Source organism: Siniperca chuatsi, linkage group LG22, assembly GCF_020085105.1.
Source record: "Siniperca chuatsi isolate FFG_IHB_CAS linkage group LG22, ASM2008510v1, whole genome shotgun sequence".
In the NCBI taxonomy this organism is placed as follows: domain Eukaryota; kingdom Metazoa; phylum Chordata; class Actinopteri; order Centrarchiformes; family Sinipercidae; genus Siniperca; species Siniperca chuatsi.
In genome coordinates, this window is record NC_058063.1 from 21,809,004 (window position 1) to 21,818,619 (window position 9,616).

The 9,616-nt window shown below is 39.6% G+C and overlaps 1 protein-coding gene across 2 annotated transcripts in view; it reads left to right on the forward strand.

The window, feature by feature from the left end:
* The first annotated feature begins 1,742 nt into the window (after positions 1–1,742).
* The window catches only part of LOC122870151 (butyrophilin subfamily 3 member A2-like), a 145,917-nt gene continuing 138,043 nt past the window's right edge, over positions 1,743–9,616 (forward strand). For both annotated transcript variants that reach the window (XM_044184024.1, XM_044184025.1), the window contains exon 1: positions 1,743–1,896. In XM_044184024.1, coding sequence (XP_044039959.1) covers positions 1,842–1,896 — 55 coding nt within the window. In that variant the 5' untranslated portion in view covers positions 1,743–1,841. The remainder of the gene's footprint in view (positions 1,897–9,616) is intronic.

The window sequence follows — 9,616 nt, forward strand, 5'->3', positions numbered from 1 at the left end:
TACTGTAACAGCCTGTTCACTTGTCTTAACCAAAAAACTTTGACATGACTGCAGACTGTACAGGACTCAGCTGCTCGGCTGTAAACCAGGACCGAGAGGTTCGACCACATCACACCTGGTTCAGCCTCTTTACATTGGCTCCCTGTTTGTTTCAGGATTGATTTTAATATCTTGTTGATTACTTTTAAGGCTCTTCATGGCCTGGATCCAGATTATATTTTAGACCTTGTAATCCCTCATGAACCTTCACGTAGTCTGAGATCTTTGGGCAGGGGTCTCCTGTCTGTTCCTGAGTCCAGGATGGAAACTAAGGGGGACAGAGCTTTTGCCATCAGGGCCCGAGGCTCTGGAACAACTTGCCCGAAGACATCAGGCTGTCTGAGTCAGAGTCTTCGTTTAAGTCTCTTCTCAAAACACATTTTTATCTGAAAGCAGATCCTGATTTTACCTGAACTGGCTGTTTATTTTACTGTTTATTTTATTACTTTTGTGTATTTTATGTATTTTATTTCTTTATATTTCGTCATTCACTGTGGTATTGTATTTCTCTTGTTGTGAAGCACTTTGTACTTTTTTCTGATAAGTGCTCTATAAATAGTTTTATTATTATTTATAACCGTGAAATACTTACAGACCGAATACGAACAAGCTGCCTGTAACATGCGTACAGCGTTGGCTGGCGCCTTTGAACAATTATAACTTTGTGTTCAGAAAAGCCAGCGCGGAGAATGTCTTTTCGCATAAATACCAGTGTGTGATGAACAGTCCTGCCACTCTTCATGAATCTTAAAGTATTATTATGTATTCCTCTCTGTATTTTCTGGCTTTCGAGTAGGGATGGTCCGTTTGCGGGGCGTGGGTTTGGCGGGCTGCCCTTCCAGAGGTGAGGAAAGGCATCTCTGCTCCTTCTCTTTTTCTTTTGATGTTAAAACACCGTGACATCAGGTGGCTGTTTAGCAAAACACTAAATGTGCATCTAGCTAGGCATCTGGTGCTGAAAAGGTAGAGGATGGCAATTTTATTTCCAGTTTATTTTAATTATCATAAATGTATACTCGCATCATTACAACCCTTTTTAGATCTGGGGAAGTGGGAATGTTATAATGCTGAGGGAAAGTGGAAACAGAGCAGGTGGAGAAGTCTGAGGGCATCTGGTGGACAGGTAGATCAATGAACAGATCTGTGGGAATGTTGCTGGAGGGACAGAGAGGCAGAATCTGTACTGTACCATTAGAAGACATTAGATGATTAATGAAAGAAACGACACCTAAAGCCCCAATCAATCATTCCTGATCCAGGTTACGAGAACTGTGTAAAAGAAAACAAGTCTGACTGAAACAAAAGAGGAAATTCAGGTTGGGCCCGCCATCTACTGGCATGTCGGAAGACCAGCTTGACTACTGGGACGTCCTTGAGAGAATAAAACATTTACAGTATAATAAGAGTTTAATATGAAATATATTAATGAAACAAAACACAGTACTTCAATAAAAGGTCTGTCAATAACAGGTGAGGGATGAGGGGGGAATAATAGGTCTGAGTGCTTTCAGTCACCTCCTGAAAATTGTCTTCAGTGCAAACTGAAGAAATAACACTCAGTGTCCACTTTATTAGGTACACCTGTGCAATCTGATGCAGTCTGTTCTGTAACAGATAAATGTAGTGGAGTAAGAAGTAGAACATCTGCCCCTGAGATTGGAAAGGTCGCTCCTCCTTCTTCCGGGTTGTCACCGCAGGAGCGAAAAAACAAAAAGCGAAAGTAAAAGTTTCGGAATGACGGTCACATTTTGTTTTTGCTCCCAAACGTTATTTATCAGCTTTCAGTCTTTGACACATCGACGATGAAGCGCACACCTGGACTGATCCTCTTCTGCCTGCTGACCCACGCAGCCACAGGTAGGCTCGTCTCGTCATGTATATTCGTGTTCACCGGGAGAATGACTCGTTTGCTTTCTGTTTGACTTCTTCTGCTGTGACTTCAGCTTTAAATGAAGAACATTAAGAGGAACGTTGTTTCTTACACTTTGGTTCAAAACTAAAGAGGCCTGATGTCTGACATCTTTGAGCAGCCAACACATTTCTCCTGAACTTTAGATATTTAACCAACTAACTTATATCCAAACACACACACACACACTTTAGATCTGTGTAACTGATGTGTTCACCTGGCTGTGCCGTTTTTGCCATTTTAGAGACTTTAGCCTGAGACTCTTGCTGTAATAAATATTTTATCACTGCCATTTTTTATTTTGGACTTTAGTCCAACTTTAGTTTACTCAGTAGGCCTAGGCACAGTGCCAGCACCTTGCATCACAGTAGGGAAGCGCATTGCATTCACCAAATGAAAAAGAAAGGAACTGAAGGCTTTTCAGATGATTACGATAAAGATGATTTCAATCAGGAGAGTTTTCTCAGAATTATGAGAAAAGGTTTTGTAGTTATTAAGGTTAGGGTTAATCATCAACACAGGCGTGAGGGCGTTACCTGATTTAATTCACTTTTACTTCCTCCTTAGTTTGAAACATATTTCACTGAGTGATGTGGGTGGGATTCTCATTAGTATGTCAGCAATGAGCATCTAAAGTCACTGGGCTTGTTCAGACAGAAAGCTGTCCGATCTGTTCATTCAGGAGCAGCTAAACCGGAACAGGACGCTTCATGGACAGCCTGCAAAGCCAGACGTCTGAAATGTGCTGTGGTGCTATTAGGTAACAGCTATCAACACAAAGCATGCAATAAAGTATAGTAAAAAATCAAAATCACCTCTATTGGCCCAGTATGTGTACGCATACAAGGAATCCCCAACCCAAGTTCTCTGTTCCAGCTTCTTAAATGGGAACATTTTCTGGTTTCTTTACTCCTCCGTGACAAACTGAATATCTTTGGGTTGTGGGCAAACCAAGACATTTGAGGTCTTGGGCTTTGGGGAACACTCGATCAACATTTTTCACAGTTTTCTGACATTTCATGGACCCAACAACTAATCGCTCAGTCGAGAAAATGATCGACAGATTAATCGACAATGAAAATAATCGTCATTTGCAGCCCTAGTTCTGAGTTGCTTTAAGTTCCATAAACAGTTTACAGGAATAGACATACAGCTAAAGGCAGGACAGCAACGTGTCTCTGGGAATTTCTAAACAAATCCAAGTAATGAAAAGGAATACATATCGAATGGGTTCTGTAAGAGATGACTTCATATACATGAGGCCTATACATGTTAAAGCACACTGAGGTATAGCAGAAGTTTTAGTGTGTTAAAAGACGAATAGTTGAAAGAAATCAGGTGACAGGAGACTGTAATAACCGTGTTTTAAGTCCTAACTGTGAGAAAGGGTCTCTAGATTTTTTCTTTGGTAAATGCAATACGCTTCTGTAGTTTAAAGTGTCAAACAATAAATCCCAACCGTTTACTCCGAGGCTGTGTTTCCACTGTACAGTGACTGTGACTGTTCAGAATAATTGGCACAGATGATTTGGTTGCTATCCATTCCCAGTCTACGCATAAGCAAAGCAGAGCTAAAAACAGAGTCGACGCTGGATTCACATTCATCAGGTGGACACGAACACGACTCCAGCTCGTTTCCCTGTCCCTATAAGTGGCCAAGAAAAGGAAACAAAACACTTTGCCGTGATAAATGGAAGAAAGAATGTATCCAGCCTGTGTGTTTTAGATTACTAGATAAAGGCTTCATCTTGTTTCTCCTTACAGTTAATGAGCTGTTACGTTGCCCAAAGAGCCGGGTTGAAGCAGCTGTTGGAGAGGACGTCATTTTGGAGTGCCACGTTGATCCTGAACGTGATGTGACGCTTGAAGTATTTAAATTGATGGTCAATCAGTCCCAACGTGTCCTTGTTTACAGAGATAGAGTTCATTCTTCTGATGATCAGCATGAACACTTCAAAGGCAGAGTGTCTCTTGAATCTAACAGTGAGAATCTAAGCAAAGGGGAATTTGTAGTGAAAATATCACCATTAAATACAACTGATGCTGGAACATACAACTGCACTGTTGGAACGGGATCACACCAAATCTCCTGCAGTATTGAGCTCACCATTAGTAAGTAGTACAGTGTACTTTAATTGCTTGACATATGTAGTTAAACACCTGTGAACACCTTTGTGTTGAAATTCCCAGAAACCTTGTTCCAGTGATATGCACATAAACGACACATTTTACTGCAATGAATGGAAACTGTGTGGCAGTTATTCAGATTCAGTGGTATTTGTTCGTGGACAGAAAAATACACAATATCTATATAGGAATACACAAATATACAAATGTATATACAGAAATCTGATATTTACACATATATGTCAGTTTTCTGCACTTATTGATTCTGAATGTATATTAATAATAATAACTTGGCATGTTTCTTATTATTGTTGCAAAGTGCTGAAACATGAGACAGTAATACAGTATATCCAGATAAATAGATAAAATAAAACTATTTACTGTAAATATTTTTGTAATATAGTCCAAGATATGCAATAATCATACATCATGTTGAAAGCCAGTGTAATCATACACATCAGTTTAAAGTGTGTTTTTAAATTAAACTCAGGAGTAATTCATAGTTTGGATGCCATGACAGCAAACGCACTGCTACTGTTGGTTTCTCAGACGAATATGAACGTTTCTCCCTGTGAGAAAAAAAACTGATCTTCTCTGAACATTTTTTAACGCCTCCTCTTTAGTTTGTAGTGCTTAAAACACACCTTGAATTTTGTATAAAATTGGGACCTATTGTGTGGCCATTTATTAAAGTTACACATGAACTGAGGTTGGTCTTTAAATAAGATAAATGTTTCAGTCTGATCACTTTTGAACAAGATAAGGTAAATCTTTATTGTCCATCAAAGGAAATTAGCTTTAGTCACAGCAACAAAAACTCTCGTCAGGGTAGGAAATGCAACATTAGTCTTGGTGAGTCCAGCTAACCCAGTACATATGTGAAAATGTGATTTATTTGTAACGTGTTAAAAGTATTTTAACTCTTAAACACAATTTTTCAACAGATCGAAAAGAGAATAGCACCAAAGGAAATCGGACTGACTATGGCGGTAAGTAAATATCTGGAGCAGATATATGCAGATATGAATCCTCCTGTCATTCGTCCTTCATTCCTACAAGAAACTGTTTAAGGTGTTGAAGCAGCTTCTGCTGGGGGGTTGAGTTTGTTCAGGAGGACAGTTGTACCTTTATCAGAGTGGTCTGAGATGACAGATGAGTTCATGATGTGTTATACTGGCAGTAACTTTTGAACAAGATAAGGTAAATCTTTATTGTTCATGAAAGGAACTTTGCTTTAGTCACAGCAACAAAAGTGCAATGGCTTCATGCAGCACCAAGAAACCCAACAACTGTTAGAGCTAGGCTTGAGGTTAGTAACAGTGTCACTATAGTTTGTCCACCAGAGAGTACTGACAATGTATCTTGGTCACAATTCCTTAAAAAAGCCAAATGTAATGAATCTGAATCAAGAGATTTTTGTTTAAAAAATTACTAACTTAGACTAGCGCCATCATCAGGTCAAAATTTAAATTTGTCTAATACTTTGGTTTCTGACCAAATCCCTGCAAAAACTCATGACATCCCATCTTCCTCAGCTGAACTTTGTGTTTAGTGCTCAACACATGTTAGCATGCTGATGTTAGCATTTAGCTCAAAGCACCACTGTGCCGAAGTACAGCTTTTATTCCCACACTGTATCGGTCACATACATTTGAATACTTTTATATTCTGCTGGTTCTGTTTGTAATGTATGCAAGAATTACACTAATGGAAACATTATAATTTCAAACATTTCTAAAACTGACTGAAAGACTTCAATATATTTGGCGTGCCGCCCCATATAAAGGGCAGATGAAGTTACTTGGGATGTAGAAGAAGCAGGTTGATAGGCAGGAGGAAGTGCAAAAAAGGTGAAGATGAGTGAAACAGAGGCAGAACAGGAACCCGGGAAATTCAACAAAACTAAATCGAGCTGAAGCAAAAAGAACAGAAAACGGATGGAAGCTGCAGCCTCACAGAAAGCTGCGAGCTGCCACTTCCCCCCTACTCAGTGAATGGCATTTTACCTTCTCAGCCTCACCTAACTGGAACCTGCTACCTGCCCAGTTAAGTGAAGGGCGAACTACATAAAGAGCAAGCATCAAAATCAAACAAAATACTTAACTAAACATTAATGTAATTAATTGATTACTGAGTTACTGCTGACATCACAGTTCACCTATGGGCAGCCATACATACCGATGAGCGCACCGAATGTTATAGAATGTCATATCGCACAACTATACCTCTGTATGCTCAGCCCGATCGAAAAAAGGCATGTTATCTTGCTTCCCTTCCTCTCACCAAAAGCCTGCAGGGCCGGGCTGCAGCCCCCTGCAAGGGAGCAGCTGGTATAGAAACTGGATGGATGAACAGATCAATGTAATATTGGAAGTGTGCAGTAAAGCGCTAACATTAACATCTCCTTATTCTTTCAGGTGGTGATCACAATACATATGTCATTGGCATTGTCATTATCATTGGCATTGTCATTATCATTGGCATTGTCGTTGCTGTGATGAAATACCGACGTAGAACGAGCCGTAAGTCATACATTTCTCTACTTTTTATTATTATACTTAACCTGTTAAATTTCCTGTCAAAGAGACACTCAGCACCAAGTTTTGGTTGAAATTTTGTTGCACCTCAAACAATATCACTGACAGTTGTGGTCAGTGAACAGAATACATCAGGCACCAATGCAGAAACCGTAGAACTTAGGTTCACTGTGGTGTACATGTCATTGTGCCTTTCACTCATTTCAAGTCTTAGTTACATAACCTCAACAACACCTCAACTACACCATAGTTGCCATGTGTGGATGCTGTTGAAATAAAAAATGTAAAAAACATTTACATAAAAAACCTGTAATTGAATGTTATCCAGGTTTTTGCAGAATCAGTGTTCTGCCTGAGGAAGATAACTCTTCATCACTGCTGCAAGGTGAAAACTTTAACCAGTGGAAGTCAGCAAAAACATTATTTTCAGCTGGTGTTACGTCTTTAGAGATGCACTTCCTGGTTTGATTTCAGTGCCCAATAGTGCGCCCACATCACTAAATGTACCCCCATCTCAGGGTTGATGCTTTGAAACTCAAACTGCATCTCATCACTCACATCCACCCACATACTGAACACATCTACCAGTTGTGTTCTCCATATTTGGCCAAAAGAAGGTGCATTTCCCTTCATTTAGTATAACCTTTAAAATGGGACAGCTTGTCTACTTGTTGAAATACAATGAAATATTTGGTCTCAAAATGTGAACCTAAATGTAGTTTACAGTTGGGTTACTAAACATTTCCAGTGAGCTGGGAGGAAATTTGAGGCCATGGAGGAGCTATAACACTAACCTGGGGGTGGCGACCCCTACAGGGGGGTCACAAGATTATTCGGAGGATTTGCAAGATGATTACTGGGGTAGGAAATGAGGAAATAATTAAATTCTGCTGCATAAAGTTCCATTTTATTTAATAGAATCCAATCGAATATTGTCTCTACAGTGCAGGAAATGATAGTTTAAGTTAAAAACAAAAAGGTTTTAAAAGTGCTTCACAGATCACCGACATCACAGTAAATGAGTTGCAAACTGGGAGGAGCTATTTTGGAAAATTTAAAATGTATTTCTCACACACAATGTGACGCACAGTTGGAGCACTTGCAGCGCTTGGATGGGCGATAAACTCTCCCGGTTGATTCATCGAATCATCGAGGATGAAAAACTGCGTCAGCCAGCACTGCACAGAACGTTCTTCTGCCTGCACTGTCACCATTTGCTCTCACGTTAAATGTCATGTAAATAAAATACTCAAAATGAGACAGAAGAATGAGTTTGGCTAAATGATGCACTTAATGGAGGGAATCTCCCCAAATGCAAAACACCCTGTTAAATCAAAAAATAAATGATAAAAGCTTTATTTACATAATTAAAAGCCAGCATGTATTGACGGCACACTGGTCTTTGAACCCAGGATCAAAACTCGAACAGGTCTGACCTCGAAGAAGACTGATGTGCGATTGATAACGAAACAGTTTGCCTTGAATTTTTCTGGGATTTCATTACCTGCCTTCTAAACAGCTCTCACCTTATCTTCTCACAGAAAGACAAGAAAACAACCAAAACGTGGCTCTGGAACAGATTGAGTTGAATGCTCCGTTGAACGCTCCAGATGAGAGAAACGGGTGAAGCGGGAACATCTGTGGTATTAAAGTCCAGTCTCTGGCTGTTCTTTCTTCTTTGAAAGAAAAGATATGTGAATGTTACTTTTTAAAAAGGGCACTCCACTGATCTTACACATGAAGTTTAGTTAACTAGTACTACTCAGCCTCAACTGGCTTCTTATACAATCATTACAATCATTTTAGGGTGGCATTCTTAAAAAGATGCTGTGTGTCATTATTAACTACGCTTTTAATTTACTTATTACATTGTTTATTTTAGTACTGTATTTGTTTTTCTTATTGTGCTGCTCTGTTTTAAGTTGTTTTTGCTTCATGTTATCTTGATTTTAACCTCCCTGTGACACACTTTACATCTGTTTTGAAAAGCACTATACTGTATATAAAATTATTGAAGTGGTCATATTATGATTTTTCCCTTATTGTGTTATTTACCTTTTTGGTGCATGTAATAGGTTTGAAAAGTGACCCCATGTCCACCCCAAAGGGAGATACCCACAGAAAACACTGCTCCTGAACTGCCTGAAAACAGCTGGGTTGTAGTTCTGCCTTTACTTCTGTAACAAATTGAGCAGTTTCCACCTAAATATGAAATTAAAATAATGTTAGATACCCTCCAGGCAGTCAGTGGGCATAAAGTTGTTACTGTGATGATAGATATAGACAGTCCACAGTTAAAACGTTACATATGAAACTTCCCACTCTGAAACGTCTTGCTCCAGTCTCGGTTGTGAAGCTGGTTTGGGTTTTTCTGCCTGTGCTTCGGTACCAGACTCGGGCTCAAATGTGTACGGCTGAACCGAAACCATAGTAACCGGCTGAAGCGGCTTTGTTTTGGATCACACTACCTTGCTCGTCAGGACCCGCCCTACTGTGTTTCTGATTGGCTAGTAGTCCTTACCTCGGTACTGCGCATGTGCAGTTCCCAACAAAGATTGAATAGCAGTGCGATGCCTCACTTGTTAGCTAAAACAGCGCGTTCAAGACACAGAGTGAAAAGAGGTGCTGCAGCAATGACCAGTATGAGAAAGAATATGGTGTTTTTTGAAAATTAAACCATGTAAACCTATTCTGGTACAATCCCAAAATACAATTTTGAACCTGAAAATGAGCATCATGACCACTTTAATATTATCATACAACCTTTTGATTTACTCACTTTTATTCACAACCAAAATCACACACGGCGGTAGTCAGTTTGTAAGCTGTGAAACATCTGGACACTAAGAGGCTGAGAGGGGTGTCGGGGAGGTACATCCAAGTGCTGGGTCAAAAAGGAAATACAATACAAATTCTGGCCAGTTGCTAGGCTGAACTTGCTTGTATTGATAAAAAAATGTTGGGCGAGTAATAAGCTACATCTCTGTTTTGCTATGTATTTTTC